The following is an 18,375-nucleotide window of genomic DNA, read 5'->3' on the forward strand; positions in this document are numbered from 1 at the left end:
CCCCCTCCATCACACTCTCAATACAAAGCTCACCAACTCGGCATGAAGCTGGTAAGACAACGATGTGGCGTAAAGCGGACACACAATAAAAACCAACCGCTCACGTTATCGGATATCACACAGCGATCATGCTACGGCATGACTCGACGCGAGTGTTTGTTTACTTAACACTTTAATATCATCAGAATTCATAATAATTTACATAACGATGAATTAGCAGTGCGACGTTTGGGATTGTAGGCTCACGGGTTCGAGATCCTGTGCAGTAAAAGTGGCCGCACGGCGACGCACCCTGAGGCTCCCGTGATCTCCGACCCGCTCTGGAAAGGTTTCCTGGAAAGCCTGAAGAGGAACGGTTACTTTAAGGTGAATTGAGACGAGAAATAAAAGTGTTCAGCTTTCCGCTTTATTCGACACTCACTGAGCAGCGCTTGTGTGTGCAGGAGGAACTGGAAGGTTCGGTCCGCTACAGAGAGCTCATGAAGGCAGCCGAGAGTTTCTTTAAGCAGTCTCTCTCCAGCTCGCAGACGTGAGTGTTCACGTGACTCAAATCCGTTATCAGGCTTTTTGCCGCCGTTTATTTTCAAGTTATCCGTACTGTAATTTAGTTACCATGGTTACCAGGCGTGTGAGCCATTTTATATTTTATATTTTTACATTTTATATTTGTTGTGTCTTTGGCCATTTATTTTTTTTTAGAAATTATATGTTTTTTTTTTGGTTTTTTTTATTATTTTAATTTGAACAATATATTTAAGCAGTTATATTAATTTCAAAAATATTATTAGCATCAGTTTATTCCTAATATTTTATGTAATATATATACATATTTATTTATTATTTATTTTTTTATAATAACAAAATATTATAATAATACATTTATTATTATTATTATTATATATTTTGCCATATCATTATTACTACTTATTTATTTTATGGTTATTTTATTATTATTTGGTTTTAGAAATCTTGATGTGCAAAAAAAATCCATTTTTGAATGGATTGTAATTTAAAGTGCTTGATAAATGCTGGTTATTATTATTATTATTATTATTATTATTATTATTTATTAATACTGTTATTTATTTATTTCTTGTTATTATTTCTTGTGGTAGTTGTGTTAAAGGTCCAGGTGAGGAGGTGTTGCAGGTGTTAGAGAGCGCCCCCTACAGTCTAGACGAACTGAAGAAACATGAAGCTCACCTCCCACCAGAAGACAGTAATGTTCCTCTTCTCAGTGTCCTCAGTGTGTATATCTGTATTTATACTAAAGCTTTTAATATTATACTTGAGATGTTTCTCTCTCTCTCTCTCTCTCTCTCTCTCTCTCTCTCTCTCTCTCTCTGTCTCTCTGTCTCTCTCTCTCTCGCTCTACCTCGCTTGCTCTCTTTTGCTCTTCCTCTCTCACGCTCTCTCTCCCTCTCTCTCCCTCTCTCTCTCTTTCCCTCTCTCCTTCTCTCCCTCTCTCTTGGTCTCTCTCCCTCTCTCTCTCTCCCTCTCTCTCTCTCTCCCTCTCTTTCTTGCTCTCTCTTTCTCGCTCTATCTCTCTCCCTCTCTCTTGCTCTCTTGCTCTCTCTCTCTCTCTCTCTCTCTCTCTCTCTCTCTCTCTCTCTCTCTCTCTCTCTCTCTCTCTCCCTCTCTCTCTTGCTCTCTCTTTCTCTCTCTCCCTCTCTCTTGCTCGCTCTCTCTCTCTCTCTCTCTCTCTCTCCCTCTCTCTTTCGCTCTCTCTCTCTCTCTCTCTCTCTCTCTCTCTCTCTCTCTTTCTCTCTCTCCCTCTCTCTCTCTCTCTCTCTCTCTCTCTCTCTCTCTCTCTCTCTCTCTCTCTCTCTCTCTCTCTCTCTCTCTCTCTCTCTCTCTCTCTCTCTCCGTGCCCCTACATACAGGTGATGACTGGATAAACCTCACCCCAGATGAGCTTGAGAGGTTGCTGGAGGAAAGAGGGGGTCAAAGGTCAAGTAAGGGTCAAGGAGTCACATGTAGAGCAGGAAGAAGTGAGGAAGAGGAGGAGAAGCAGCAGGATGAAGAGGAAGCTGGATTTACTCTAGTGGCTGTGACACAGGGGATGAAGGACTTCATAAACGCCATGTCGTCACACGAGGGAGCTGAATTCCCACGGTATCATCTTCATCTTCATCTTCATCATTCATTAACTCAGAAAGGAAGCAGATCCATATTTATTTTTTTACACCAGTACAGAGTGCAACATTAAAAATATCACACAGCCTGTAAAAAAAATCCTTGTTAAGATTGTTTTAAAAAAGCATTTTTTTATTTCAAATTTTTTTATTATTGCTCCATTTCTGTTAAAAAAAACAAAACAAAACAAAAGAAAAACGAAGGCAAAATGTATAAATTAAAATTATAATTCTTTATAATAATTATAAAATTATTATAAAATAATAAATTTAAAACTTAATCAAAAACATAAATTTTTTACGTTTGTTTATAAATATCGAGCGATATAATTTTATTTCTGATTACATTAAAACCGCCACAAATCATTTTCATTTTAATTTTTTCAATTTTTTATTTAATTAATACATTTGTTAACATAAATGTAATGTTTTAATTAGAAATAATTTTGTATAATTTGTATTTATATTTATATTTGTATAAATAATGCTTCAGAAAATGATTCGGAACGACAAACTAAGCAAAAATCAAAACTAGCCAAAGCAAAACTAGCCAATGAGCAGAAAGGGGCGGGTCTTGTCAATATGGGCGGAGAGAGCGTTCAGCGCGCATGTGTGACATGTTAGTTTTGTTTTTGTTTAGTTTGTCGTTCCGACTCATTTTCTGAATTGGAGACCCCACCTTTAAGGCTTTTATATGAATTCCACTCCTGGTACAACAATAATAATAATAATAATAATAATAACTTTATAGTAATAAATATTTATTATAATGGATATAGAATTATTTATTTTTTATATATAAATGTTTAGTGCTTGAGCTTGATGTATTTCTACAGCTAGCAGTTTAGTAAAATGTGGTCTAATAAGCCGGTGTATAAGGAAGTGCTTTTTTTCTTTGGGTTTCAGGTCGTGTTTGTCGGAGCCGTTCAGTTTCGATGCCGACGCCGTGACAGGTGCCGTGGACAAACTGCTCGGTGAGTTTCGTCTCTGGTTCCTGACTCGTGGCGACACGTTTGTTACGGTAAAATGTCTAAACAGACATAAAGTATTTATTATTGCATCATCGTCAATGTCAGGTGGTAAAGATGAGGAGCTGGACTCGGATGATTTTGATGAAGATGAAGATGATGATGATGATAATGATGGCGATGATGAAGCAGAGGGAGAAGGATCTGAAGAGCAAACAGAGACGTTGGACAATCTGAGGAGATACATGGACGAGATGGACCGGGAGCTTCGAAGCACCAACGTCGGACAGAGTTTCGCGTACAACGGCAAAGTGAGTGTCAGCAGCTCGTCTACAATAAACTTAACGTGGGACGGAGATCTACAGAGACAGACAGACAGACAGACAGGAGCAAAGACAAAAGAGGGAGACGGGAAGAGATCGAGACAGACAGAATGAGAAAACAGACTTAGACATGGAGACACAGATACAGTGAGTGAAACTGAAAGACAGGAAACAATGGAGGAAAGATGGCAAGAGTGAGAGAGAGATAGACAGGAGCGAAGACAGAAGAGACAGACAGACTGACCGAGACAAGCACATAGACAGATGGAGAATAACATGGAGCTAGAGAGACAGAGATAAAGGCAGACAGATGGAGATAAAGATGATCAACAGAAAGAGAGAGGGAGACAAACACACAGGGCAGACAGACAGAATGGGACTGGATCAGAGACACAGACAAACAGACAGACAGACAGACAGACAGACAGACAGACAGACAGACAGAGAGTCAGACAGACAGACAGAGAGTCAGACAGACAGACAGACAGAGTCAGGCAGACAGACAGACAGAGTCAGGCAGACAGACAGACAGAGAGTCAGACAGACAGACAGAGAGTCAGACAGACAGAGAGTCAGGCAGACAGAGAGTCAGACAGACAGACAGAGAGTCAGGCAGACAGACAAACAGACAGACAGAGAGTCAGACAGACAGACAGACAGAGAGTCAGACAGACAGACAGACAGAGAGTCAGACAGACAGACAGACAGAGAGTCAGACAGACAGACAGACAGTCAGACAGACAGACAGACAGAGAGTCAGACAGAGAGTCAGACAGACAGACAGAAAGTCAGACAAACAGACATACAGACAAACAGACAGACAGTCAGACAGACAGACAGACAGACAGTCAGACAGACAGACAGAGAGTCAGACAGACAGAGAGTCAGACAGACAGACAGACAGAGAGTCAGACAGACAGACAGACAGAGAGTCAGACAGACAGACAGACAGAGAGTCAGACAGACAGACAGACAGAGAGTCAGACAGACAGACAGACAGACAGACAGACAGACAGACAGAGAATCAGGCAGAGGGAGCAAGACAAAAATGGAGACGGGCCGAGACAGACACACAGACTGAGGCAGACAGACTGGGAGTAGGAGACAAGAGATGGTATGATAGACAGTTAGAGACAAACGAAGGCACAGAAACTGAGACATGGACAGACAGACAGACAGAGACCGGATTTTATTTTTATGCAACATATTTTACTTTTTGTGTCGAGGAACAACCACAAAACAAGTGAGAACTCAACCTAATAAAAATGAAGCAAGTTTTGTTTGTAACTTGATGCATTTTCAGCGTTTCTGCAAACTTCAGAACGTCTTTATCTGCTGTGTCCAGCAGGGCGGCGACACAAGCGCAGACACAGCAGGAAGCTCCGCGCAGACCGAAGACGATCTCCAGCCCTTAGACGTGGACATCAACCTGGTAACCAATTTGCTGGAGTCACTGTCTTCTCAGGCCGGTCTCGCCGGACCCGCTTCCAATCTGCTGCACAGCCTCGGCTTGCGTTTGCCCCCTAACTCTGATCCCTCCTGAGGCCTCAACCTCAACCAGCCCGAATAAGCACTTATATACAAAATCGCATCTGATCTCTTTACAGGAAATTGTAAATATGGGCAATATATTTGTAGTGCGCTACTCCATGATATAACCAAGTGTGTATTTTTGTACCTGATGTCAAATAAAGCACTTGTTCAACAGTCCAGAGTCGATCTGTATCATTTGGAAATTTAAAAACAGGACCATGTTGTTTTTTTTTGCACTTTCTGAGGATTTTAGACATGCTGGTAGTGTTGTATTAACGACATGAACAGGAATTCCGCACACACGTGTCAATCATTTGCGATTTTATCTTGTCTGATTATTTACCCCAAGCGAAACCAGTGACACATTCACAGGTTTGTTAGGTTACACATCACATTTTATTGATGTTTCTTTACCTCAGCTAAACATTGACTCCTGCCTGTTTAACACGTGATGTTCATCTGTCCGCTCTTCTGTATGGTGATGGTGGTGCATTTTTCTTCCAACACATCGTTTAGCTAATGTAACTAGCCGATAACTAGGATTTATTCATTCATTCATTCATTCATTCATCTTCCACCGCTTATCTGAACTACCTCGGGTCACGGGGAGCCTCATCTCAGGCGTCATCGGGCATCAAGGCAGGATACACCCTGGCCGGAGTGCCAACCCATCACAGGGCACACACACACACACTCATTCACTCACGCAATCACACACTACGGACAATTTTCCAGAGATGCCAATCAACCTACCATGCATGTATTTGGACCGGGGGAGGAAACCGGAGTACCCGGAGGAAACCCCCGAGGCACGGGGAGAACATGCAAACTCCACACACACAAGGCGGAGGCGGGAATCAAACCCCCAACCCTGGAGGTGTGAGGCGAACGTGCTAACCACTAAGCCACCGTGCCCCCCAACTAGGATTTAGCGAAGGGGAAATTAATGATGACTTATTGACCGTCTTCTCTGGTTGTTGTCTTTGTGCTACAATAAGTTAATAAGAGGTGTTGCGAGTCCTCTGGCGGAGTGTAGAAGAGCCGCGGATAGCGGCGAGTACCTAAGTGCCGTCATGCCCACTAGAAAAATCTGTACAGAGCCGAGGAGCAGCACGGCTAACATGTATCCCAGGAAGAGCAGAGTGTGCCAACTGCCATGAGCGATCGCTTTTGGAGTGTCCGGATGCATTACACACAGCAGTAACAGCAACGCACTTTGGGTCACTGTCAGGGTGTAATAGAGGTCAGAAGTTGTAGCATTTCTTTGCTCGATCTGGGCGACTTTAGACAGCCAGGCCAGAGAGAGACTGTGAAGGACCAGACTGAGAGGAGAGTATATATATTCCAGCAGCTCCATGTTGTAAACGCCGTCGTACGCTGGCGACAAACACACATATATATTTTATTAATATCGTCGCTGTCGGGCGGAAACCTCGTATGTCCAAATTTTGTCAATTTCATATTTTTTCACATATCGATGCTATTGGTCAGTCCCCACGTGGGTCTGTTATTTTTACAAGTTATTAACCAATCTAAAGTCTTGAAAATAGCTTGAGCGCAAATCTCATAACTCCATTGGACACTTCAACTGTCCACCTCTTCCTCACTCCGTGGGAGAGATTCACGGCATATTTCTCCTCAAGAAGAGTCGCAACGAATCAACACGTCTTCTGAGGTAAATGTCTTCAAAACACTGGGCTCAAAGAAAAAAAAATCTTGACCCCTGCTAGTTCTGGTGCTCGTCTGAGGACAGGAATTTAGCGCAAGACAATCCACTGGAACGCGGACTAAACCCTGTGCACTGCAGATAAGGTACGGCGTTTTTTTAAATTTCCTGAAAAGTAACGGTTTTGGAGATACGAGGATTCCACCCGACAGCGACGATATGGTACTTCTGTATATAACAAAGAGAAATTACCCAGGATGTATTGAGATCTTGACGCAAACCGATGAGCCCCGTTATCCCACCCTTACCCGAACCTGGTTCATGCTCGGAATCGAAGTCGTCCTACCTGTAATTCCGATAGAGGTGAAAGTGATCGCCGTGAGTAAGCAGGTGAAATGGGCGGATTTAGGCTTTCTGACTCCTAGCAGGTGACCAAATGCCAGGGTGAAGAGCGGGAGGAGCCGCCCGGTGAGAGGGTACAATCCAGAGTGTGCACTCGCCTTCGCCCACATCGCTAGAACATACTGTACAGCACCACAAACAGCAGGTACCATCAGCCGCTCAGCTAGTCTCCAAGAGAACGTATTGAGCTGAACAAGACCCAGAGAACGAAGACCCAGCAAGGCCAGGATGTTCAGGAGCACCTGAGAAAATGGGTTCAAAACTACTCAAAGATCAAAACTACTTCAATCATGGATATGAAGTGTAAGTAACGAGAAGGACATGACGTACAAAATCTTAGCACAGAAGAGCAGCAACACACAAACACGTACAAGATTACTCTCTCTCACTCACTCACTCACTCACTCACTCACTCATTTTCTACCACTTATCCGAACTATTCTCGGGTCACGGGGAGCCTGTGCCTATCTCAGGTGTCATTGGGCATCAAGGCAGGATACAATCTGGACGGAGTGCCAACCCATCGCAGGGCACACACACACACACACTCATTCATTCACTCACGCACTCACACACTACGGACAATTTTCCAGAGATGCCAATCAACCTACCATGCATGTCTTTGGACCTGGGGAGGAAACCAGAGTACCCGGAGGAAACCCCGAGGCACGGGGAGAACATGCAAACTCCACACATACAAGGCGGAGGTGGGAATCGAACCCCCAACCCTGGAGGTGTGAGGCAAACGTGCTAACCACTAAGCCACCATGCCCCCTCCCCCCACGTACAAGATTATTGTTTGTATATTTCACAATGGAAATTTGGATTCCTTGTAGTTATTGTTTTTACCTTATTGTCAGATTGTTTGGGGTTTTCTTTTTTATTCATATAATATAATTAGTGCATGTTAAGTGTTAATATTTTAGTTTTCTTAGTTCTAATAGTTTTTATACAGTATGTGATTTTCAGACACAAAAATTAATTTGTATGTAATTTACATACAAATTGTATGCATACACACTGTAATTTATTCGATCTTGTTAATAAAAAGGTAATAACCCGTGAAGTGAGCTCAAGTAACACAATCACGATTCTCATCACAAGCCCTGAACATTTATTAATCATTTACTATTTTAACCAGTGCTTTTTCAGCACTGTGATGAGACCAAAAGCCTGAATCATACTGAATATGTGATTCCCATGCAGGAAGGAGCTGAGTTAGAACTTTTAGGTACCTCTGGGCACTTACAGATAAGCTATGGAGAAAATTTTGTATGAAAATGATGCACAACAGGGGGGCACGGTGGCTTAGTGGTTAGCATGTTCGCCTCAAACCTCCAGGGTCGGGGTTCGAGTCCCGCCTCCGCCTTGTGTGTGTGGAGTTTGCATGTTCTCCCCGTGCCTCGGGGGTTTCCTCCGGCTACTCCGGTTTCCTCCCCGGTCCAAAGACATACATGGTAGGCTGATTGGCATCTCTGGAAAATTGTCCCTAGTGTGTGATTGCGTGAGTGAGTGAATGAATGAGTGTGTGTGTGTGTGTGTGTGTGCCCTGCGATGGGTTGGCACTCCGTCCAGGGTGTATCCTGCCTTGATGCCCAATGACGCCTGAGATAGGCACAGGCTCACCGTGACCCGAGGTAGTTCGGATAAACGGTAGAAGATGAATGAATGATGCACAACTAAAATTAAGCTGTATGGATCGGATGGATTTCAGTTGCTCCTCTGATATAGATGTCTGATCATAAAGTCATCATTTAAAATAATAAGTCAGGAGATTGGTCACTGCTTCCATATAATTTTCAACAAAGATCATCCATCAACTTGGATTAGACATGTTTCATCACATGCAGTATCGATATCAGTGTCAAATCATCAGTTATATTATATGGGGGAAGTCATGGCCTAATGTTTAGAGAGTTTGACTCCTAACCCTAAGGTTGTGGGTTCGAGTCTCGGGCCGGCAATACCACGACTGAGGTGCCCTTGAGCAAGGCACCGACCCCCCCAACTGCTCCCCGGGTGCCGCAGCATAAATGGCTGCCCACTGCTCCAGGTGAGTGTTCATGGTGTGTGTGTGCACTTTGGATGGGTTAAATGCAGAGAACGAATTCTGAGTACAGGTCTACAGTACAGAATATACTGTGAATTTTCCGTGTAGATCTAAGATGAGTAAACGTAACTGTACCTGTATGAGGGCAAAAGGCGCAGTGTATGGGTAGTGGTACTGTGGAAAGAAGATCCTGCACACAAAGTCGTGGAGCTGATCTGTGAGCGCATACAAAACAACGACCACCAGGATGGCAGCGTAGAGCATTAACGGGGCCAGGGATTTATAGACATCGCATGCATATGCTCTGACTGACGCTGGACCTCGTGTCTGCACCAATGAGACACTGTTAAATGGAAGAAGAAAAAAAAACACCAGCAGTTTAGACTACAGAGAAAATAAAGATGCCTACAGAGATGTGTGCTAATTCAAACTTAAATTGCTAGCTTAATTGGTTTCTAATCATGAGATTGCACGCTGTTAGCTAGCTTACTATTAGACTTCGCTGCTAATCTTAGCACAGTAATTTGTTTAGGTGTTTGTACGCTGATGAAGCATTTTACTAAAAACACCATGTTAATAATGTGTATGGTCATTATTTGTTTATGGCTTTGAGATTCTAATTCACGTTGATCTGATTGCATCAATTAGAGTCAATTTTTAGTCGACTAAAAGTCTCGTCATTTTAGTCTAGTTTTAGTCAAAAGAAAACTCAAGGTATCTTAGTCAAGTTTTAGTCGACTAAAAGTCTTTTAATTTTTAGTCTTTTTAGTTTTAGTCAAAAAATTGTAGTCTTTTTTTTTAAATAACACATTATTACTGAGATTATTACTGATAAACATTTCAGTAAAAAAAAGTGTTTCACATCTCAAACATTGGTTAAATGTCATAATTACCTGACAAAATACACTTGTTGAATGATTTTTGTTGAAAGCAAATGTTAAACGTGTCTGGTTTTCAATTTCTGATTTAGGAGACACATTCACAAATGATTAACCTGTTCTGAAGAGTATTTTATTTTAACCAACACAACTCAAAAGCTGGGGCCCAACAGACTCCGACTGACAACTTAAGTTACAAAGGTTTTTAAAACTGTTTTGGTTGCCTTGTGTCTCATGTTTCTGTTCAAATCAGAAATAAAACTAGATTTGTAAAGTTCGTGGCAACAAACTTTGATGTTGGCTTTGACAAGGCAAGTATTCGCAAAGGCCGGTGCTTTTTGGAGGCAAGTGGACATACAACTTGTGAAATCTAGTGGAGCGCTAGGGTGCCAAAACATTTGGAGGCAAGTGGAGATGAGCATGTGATGTCTACTGAAAACCTGCGACGCTTATCCCCTCCTTGGGCTGAGTGTTTTTATATGCCACATGTCCATGTTGTGCTAATGTTTTTTGTTGTCACGTGACGTCATCAGAATACCCTTGAGGAAGTTCCCCTCATTGTTTTGAGTGTTTTGAGTGTTTATGTCACATGTCCATGTTGTAAAAAGTTTTTTGATTTTGCATAATTTGGGGGCGGGGCTTCGGCACAACCGAAAGGCCAGTCGGTACACCAATTTAAAAGTTTGTTCAGAGTATCACCCTAAAGGAGCTGGCCGAGTTTGGTGTAGAAAGTTCGAAAGCTTGCCGAGTTATAAACCTCCAAAGTTTATAATGGGAGTCTATGGGAAAAAAGCCCACTTTGAGACCCGGTACCGGAAGTACTGGTACTCGGATCGCTTAGAAAAGTAATAGCAACAAACTTCAGACCAGGGTCTACAATATATCCGAATTTGGTTCATGTGGCTTGAAAGCTCTAGGAGGAGTTACTCTTGATAAATTTTTGTCTAAGCTCAAATAGGAAAACAGAACGTTGGCTTCTACAAAGCGACATAATTAATATACTCAAAAAAACTGAAAAATACATCCTATTTACAGTCCGCAAATCACAAAAGTATCAGTGAGAAGTTGAGAACACTCGTTTAAACAGTGCATACACTCGAACTTGACTGCCAGAGCCGATCGGCCCTGTACGCTCACTACGCAAGTTGCGTAGGGCCCCGCAAATTACGCAAGGCCCCGCCTCCCCCTGCCTCATTTTACAGCGCGTGTTAATGTTTACTGTGTAGATGACAATATGAAGCGGAGCTATCTATCTGGCCATGAAAAGAGAAAAAAGAAACAACATGAGAGTGAAATGCGAGAACAGCAATCAGGTAAACTTGTGTTCTTTTCAAGTTTGATGTCAGCAACAGCAAATAACAGTAAAGTTAAGTTGACGTGATTCTGTCTCTAGTCTCTATCTGACTAGCTAAATTAGCTGTGCAGTGCTGACAGTGCATCTCTTGGCCTGTCTGAACATCACACAACAATTCATTGCGTGAACATTCGCCTGAATAAACGCCCAAGGGCAACAGTGTTTATAAACGGCAGCTCAATAACCGCGCCACGCGTGAACATGCGTTCATATGCGCGTGCAATATCGTGCACGAAATGACACCCGCGCTTTCCAGCAGCCACATCTGTGTGTGGACCAGTACAAAAATGTAGCGTAATAGCGCTCCTAATGACAATGTTTATAGTCTCTCAATCAAGGTTACAACAACGTTAATGCAATATGGAAACCAATGGATTTACATTGGAGTGGGCATAATGCCAGGTCAATATGAACGCACATCCCTCAGTAAATAATAACCATCAGGGATCAAGTGTTGCTCTCATGCATACTATAAAACACAGTGATACGGTATCACTATGTATGATTACGGTAAATCATATTATAAATAGTATTTTATATTTGAAAATGGATAAAGAGGAATCTGAGGGAGGCAGTTTAAGTGGGGCTATTGCTAATATTCAACTCAAAATTCTATTTAAAATATACCATTCAATAAAGATTTGTTTATACATCATTCAATTCTGTATTGTTTTACTCTTTGACCGAGAGATGGAGCAAACTTTTTTTAAAATGAGCGAGGTACAGTAGGAGGGCCCCTTAGCAGAATTTTGCTTAGGGCCCCAGGGAGGTCAGGATCGACTCTGTTGACTGCACATCACATTTTTTACTTTATTGATACGGCTTTTAATCGTAATGCAAAGACCGGTCATCGGGACATAAGCTGTCATGTACAATAAAAGAGCCTGTGCAGCGACAGGAAATATAATTTAACACAAAAAGCCTGACTAGACCAGGGGTGGACTTGCGCTCAGGAGTTTTTTTTTTTGAGCGGCGTGTGGACGAATTGTTTCTACACACACACTAAACAGCGCAAAGCCGCGAACTCGTTCTGAATATTTTAAAGGCGTAACAGCTGATGAAAAAGCAGAGACAATTGTAGACGAAAACGAAGAGAGATTTTATCTTAGTTTTTATTTTATACAAAACATTTACGTCTCGTCTTTTTCCGTCAACAATAATGCATGTTAATTTAGTCTTAGTCAGCGTTTTTGGACAGTGGTGCAGTCTCGTCATCGTCTCGTCTTAGTCATGAAAAAAAAAAAGGTTGTTGACGAACATATTTCGTCTCGTCTCGTCTGACGAAATTAACACTAACCCGATGTAGTGTCCTTCTGTTCCACCTCAAGGTTTGACATGTTGTGCATTCTGAGATGCTTTTCTGCTCAACACAGTTGGACAAAGTGCTTACTGTATATGAGATACTGTAGCCTTTCTGGATGCATTACTAAAACAGACCGTGTTACTATTACAGTACATAAATAAGATGTAAGAATACCATTTGGAGATAAGGATGCTTATATATCCATCGCAGCCATGCCAGGTCCCCATACTGCCTGTCCTGTGATGTTCATATGAGCTTTTCAACCCTGGGCATCAGACACTGAGATCCTGCATACATAGAAATTCATTTCATGTCTTTCTTTCATTCATTCATTCCTTTTCTACCGCTTATCCGAATTACCTCGGGTCACGGGGAGCCTGTGCCTATCTCAGGCGTCATCGGGCATCAAGGCAGGATACACCCTGGACGGAGTGCCAACCCATCGCAGGGCACACACACACACTCTCATTCACTCACGCAATCACACACTAGGGACAATTTTCCAGAGATGCCAATCAACCTACCATGCATGTCTTTGGACCGGGGGAGGAAACCGGAGTACCCGGAGGAAACCCCCGAGGCACGGGGAGAACATGCAAACTCCACACACACAAGGCGGAGGCGGGAATCGAACCCCCAACCCTGGAGGTGTGAGGCGAACGTGCTAACCACTAAGCCACCGTGCACCCCTCATGTCTTTCTTAATTTATCAATTTTCAGTCGAACTTCATGTTTGTATCCTGTTTTTTTTCTGAATTTGGTTTTAAATTTGAAATAGAAAAAATATTATATAATATATTCTTATTCTTGGGGGGCACGGTGGCTTAGTGGTTAGCACGTTCGCCTCACACCTCCAGGGTCGGGGTTCGATTCCTGCCTCCACCTTGTGTGTGTGGAGTTTGCATGTTCTCCCCGTGCCTCGGGGGTTTCCTCCGGGTACTCCGGTTTCCTCCCCTGGTCCAAAGACATGCATGGTAGGTTGATTGGCATCTCTGGAAAATTGTCCGTAGTGTGTGAGCGTGTGAGTGAATGAGAGTGTGTGTGCCCTGCGATGGGTTGGCACTCCATCCAGGGTGTATCCTGCCTTGATGCCCAATGACGCCTGAGATAGGCACAGGCTCCCCGTGACCCGAGGTAGTTCGGATAAGTGGTAGAAAATGAATGAACGAATGAATATTCTTATTCTGCATCTTTTAATGATCTCCTTATAACTCTATACTGTAATGACATATGAAGCTATAATGAATAAAAATAGCAGTGACACAGTTTCTTTTTTGCACGCTACTAAAATATACATTAGATGCTATAGATGATAGTAGACGTAATGGAAAAGATTTTATATAATATATAAAAGCCCAAAACACAGGACTATATATATATACAGTATATATATAAAAAATACTCACTTCACAGTTCTGGCCTTCGTAAGCTGACATGTCTCATAGCAAACGTTTCAAAAGCACATATTTAATCCACATGATCCGTTAGTTTAATAATAGTTTGCGTATGGAAACGTTCGGCCCTGAGAGACGAGTGTAAATCACCTGTGTGTTTGCTGCAGTGCTCCATGTGCTAAACGCTCAACAAACAGTGGACTGTGGACAGAGCAGCCGCAGACTTTAATCATTCCCTGTTTATATAAGCAGACAAGCATCAAGCTGCTCAATTACATCATCATCTTTATTCTCACACACACACACACAAACACACTCTCTCTCTCTCTCTCTCTCGCGCTCTCTCTCTCACACACACACACACACACACTCTCTCTCTTCCTCTCTCTCTCTCTCTCTCTCTCTCACACACACACACATTCTCTCTCTCTTCCTCTCTCTCTCTCTCTCTCTCGCGCTCTCTCTCTCACACACATACACTCTCTCTTCCTCTCTCTCTCTCTCTCTCTCTCTCTCTCTCTCTCTCTCTCTCTCTCTCTCTCACACACACACACACACTATCTCTCTCTCTTCCTCTCTCTCTCTCTCTCTCTCTCTCACACACACACACACACACTCTCTCTCTCTTCCTCTCTCTCTCTCTCTCTCTCACACACACACACACTCTCTCTCTCTCTTCCTCTCTCTCTCTCTCTCTCTCTCTCTCTCTCTCTCTCACACACACTCTCTCTCTCTTCCTCTCTCTCTCTCTCTCTCTCTCTCTCTCTCTCTCTCTCTCTCTCACACACACTCTCTCTCTCTTCCTCTCTCTCTCTCTCTCTCTCTCTCTCTCTCTCTCTCACACACACACACACAAAAACACTCTCTCTCTCTCTCTCTCTCTCTCTCTCTCACACACACACACACACACACACACACACACAAACACACACACACACACTACACTACACACACTCTCACACACTCACTTGGACACAAACACACACTCACACGGACACAAACACACACACACACACTAAACTACACACACTCTCTCTCACACACACACACACTACACTACTCAAACTCTCTCTCTCTCACACACACACACACACTCACACGCACACAAACACACACACACACACCCATACTACACACACAGTACACTACACTACACTGCATACACTCACATGCACACTACACACATACACACAAACACAAACACACTCACACTACACACATACTACACACACTGCACTATACCGAACACTCAAACCAATACTACAAACACAGTACTCACATACCACACACACCACACACACACACACACACAACACTATACTATACACAGTCACAGTCACATCCACACTACAAACACAGTACTCACATACAACACACAAACACACTCACACTACACACACACTGCACTATACCGCACACACTCACACTTATACTACAAACACAGTACTCACATACCACACACACATGCCCACACACACACACACACACACACACCACACACACTACACTATACTATACACAGTCACACCCACACTACAAACACACTACTCACATACCACATCCACAGACACACACTACACACACAATCAATAACATAATCAAGTCACACTAAGAACCAGAAAAATGTCTAATAATGAATGAGTATATCTCAGTGTGTGTGTGTGTGTGTGTGTGTGTGTGTGTGTGTTGTCCTTCCACTGCAATGTCATAAACCAAATGGTTCACTCAGGTCTTAGAACAGAGACCTATAGAATGGTTAGCAATTGCAAATGTTTAATAAAGGTGTCACGATACAAAAACATTCATGTTTTAATATAAATCTTTGAAATTAAACCTTTTAAATTAAATATTTTACGTGTTAATTATTTAAAATAAAACCTTTAACAATCTATCGCAATTGATCTTTTGCCTTCAGTATTTTTTACAGAGTTTTACCATCTTACACCGAGATCTGATAGTAAGTCTATCCTGAATACCTCCTGAATGAATCACATTTATTTTCTGACTTTTTCTACCTACAAAATGAGGACAATTTTGCAAAACTGTTCCAAATCAGTTCATTTTTCCAGAATACACACTTATTATTCATTTTCCATTTTACACTTTTGATGGTATAATCTTTCACAGCGTTCATTCTATGCCTAATTTTGAATAATTTGGTCAGAAACGGACGACTCCGTGGGAACAAAATCCAAACCCAAACGCAGGGATAGGTGACACACAGGGGTTTATTAAAAAAAATAACAAAATGAACAGACAGGAAAACACTAAAGAAAAACCCAGTGACTGAAATACAAAGTGTAGGACACATGTGAGAGCACAAAACATAGACACATGGTATAGTATATAAACAGACCTTTACTGGAACGCCCCCTGGTGTTACTTCAGGGAAATGACAGATTTAGCCACTTTACCTACTCAGTTCAGTTCCACTTTACTTATATAGAGCTTCTAGGAATAATAAGTAATGTGCAATTGTGTCCTAGTGAAATCGTGCATTCACACACTACATCCTTGTGTGTGTATGTTCACAGTTCTGGGGATTATGAGGAAGACATAAAGGTATTTGTCTACTGTACCTGAGCACGGAAAGGGGGTGGAGAAAATGGTGGATGGGAGGAAGAGGATGTGATGGAGGCTACAGCTCTACGATAGAAAATGTTCCTCATCCTGTTGGTGCTGGACCTGATTGGCCTGGATGAGTCTTATTCATGCTAATGATGCTGACCTTCTTCCTCTATCTGCTGGTGTAATGAGCAAACCAGTGGACTAGGTGGTGAGGAGAAACTTGCTGAGATCATACGAGGAAGAAACCTCGAGAGAAACCAGACTCAAAAGAGAACCTCATCCTCATTCTGAACTTCACTGTTTTCTTTTTAATATAAAAACACATCATACATATTGCGGTACTTCACACTAGCAGGAGTGGTACTGCTTCTGTAGCTAGCATGCAATGTTGCACCTAAAACTTTAATAAATAATAAAAATAAAAGATAAGTTATATAAACGGAATATCAGAATAAAAATAAAATGGAATAATTAATTAACCGCTGATAGTCGCTGTGATACATTATAGAAGGAGTCGGTGTGATCTCTGTCCGGGCCGCACCATCTGCCAGTGACACGCTCGCTCCCCCCGTTCGTTCCTCTCGCACGTTTCTCTCTACTGTTACACAACAGCCCCGAACTCTAGTGTTGAAACGACGGCTTCATGTTAGAATTCAACATAACGTGTCGTGTTTGTTAGCGTGCGAGGATAAAAAACAGACAATCACAAGTAGACAGCTAAATGCCTGTTTGCTAATCAGCTAAGCTGCAGTGTTTATGAATGAGCTGCTGTAGTATTAGAGGAATACAACTCTTGCTGTTATAGCAAATAAACAACACAGGGAATAGTGTGATGCAGCTTGGGGGATTTCTTGTCTAATATTGTCTAACTTCTGTATTATCACTTACTTTATAGCAGATATAACTTCATCTGACCGCTACAAAGTGCTGACACTCTAGACTCTAGTAAATAAATTAACAGATATCTATGTGAAAACTGTTGCTATGGAAACAAAAAGTTAGAACATGGGCATTAAAGGTAGGGTCTCCGTTGTTTGAGAAATGCTTCAGAAATCTGAGTCGGGACAACAAGCTAAACAAAAATCAAAAATAACGTGTAGCCAATGAGCAGAAAGGGGCGTGTCTTGTCAATATGGGCGGAGAGAGTGTTCAGTGCGCATGTGTGACATTAGCAGAAAGCGGTTTTAACATTGACACGGAGGATAAAAACAAAGAAAGAAAGAGAAGAAAGACTTACGATAAGGTAAGAAGTAGGATGTGTTAATATAGGATCAGCTTTCCAGCGCTGGAGAGAACTGAAGGAGCAGGAAGTTGGTCACATATTCACAGATTGGAGTTTCCTGAGTCAATAACTCCTGAGCTAAACGCTGTTACTACACAAATAACACCTCTTTTCTATCGTAGTAATGTAGAGACGCAGCTACAACCGTGTTTTGTGTAGTAACAGTGTTTAGCTCAGGAGTTATTGACTCGGGAAACTCCAATCTGTGAATATGTGACCAACTTTACTTAAGACGCCGAGGCGCTTTTTTCCTTCTCGATAGGTGAGTAACGTTGGTTTTGTTTTGTTACACAGAACTAATATATGTCTTTGTCCTTTACATGATTATGCTTCTGTGTCATTTTTACTTGTTTGTTTATCTACAATCGTATTGTTCTTCCCTTCAGCTATGATAAAGACACATTTCTTTCCATTAGTTGCCTGGGTTACGTATGTATGTGTGGGCGGAGCTATCAATACAGGGGTGGGACCCATTTGGGTTAGGGGCGTGTTTGTTTTGGTGATTTCAAATGTCAACAT

At 42.1% G+C, this 18,375-nt stretch overlaps 2 protein-coding genes across 3 annotated transcripts in view; one reads left to right on the forward strand and one right to left on the reverse strand.

The window, feature by feature from the left end:
• Window positions 1-5,133, forward strand: part of ecd (ecdysoneless homolog (Drosophila)) — a 9,918-nt gene extending 4,785 nt beyond the window's left edge. Inside the window, exons 5-12 of one of the 2 annotated variants that reach the window (XM_060878942.1) lie at window positions 1-51; window positions 241-366; window positions 444-529; window positions 1,116-1,219; window positions 1,884-2,115; window positions 3,042-3,109; window positions 3,212-3,414; window positions 4,772-5,133. The exon at window positions 1-51 is cut by the window's left edge and continues 78 nt beyond it. In XM_060878942.1, the coding sequence (XP_060734925.1) occupies window positions 1-51; window positions 241-366; window positions 444-529; window positions 1,116-1,219; window positions 1,884-2,115; window positions 3,042-3,109; window positions 3,212-3,414; window positions 4,772-4,969 (1,068 nt within the window). In that variant the 3' untranslated portion in view covers window positions 4,970-5,133. The remainder of the gene's footprint in view (window positions 52-240; window positions 367-443; window positions 530-1,115; window positions 1,220-1,883; window positions 2,116-3,041; window positions 3,110-3,211; window positions 3,415-4,771) is intronic. The other variant, XM_060878943.1, reaches the window with a different exon arrangement.
• A 149-nt stretch (window positions 5,134-5,282) lies between these two features.
• Window positions 5,283-14,203, reverse strand: si:ch211-248a14.8 (uncharacterized). Its single transcript, XM_060878953.1, has 5 exons — window positions 14,019-14,203; window positions 12,787-12,899; window positions 9,213-9,420; window positions 6,972-7,269; window positions 5,283-6,336 (listed from the first exon to the last, which is right to left on the reverse strand). Exons 2-5 carry the CDS (start codon window positions 12,837-12,839, stop codon window positions 5,948-5,950), a joined length of 948 nt encoding a protein of 315 aa, XP_060734936.1. The 5' UTR covers window positions 12,840-12,899; window positions 14,019-14,203; the 3' UTR covers window positions 5,283-5,947.
• Between the last annotated feature and the right edge of the window lie 4,172 nt (window positions 14,204-18,375).

The sequence above is a fragment of the Tachysurus vachellii genome, chromosome 10 (assembly GCF_030014155.1).
Source record: "Tachysurus vachellii isolate PV-2020 chromosome 10, HZAU_Pvac_v1, whole genome shotgun sequence".
NCBI classification, from domain to species: Eukaryota; Metazoa; Chordata; class Actinopteri; order Siluriformes; family Bagridae; genus Tachysurus; species Tachysurus vachellii.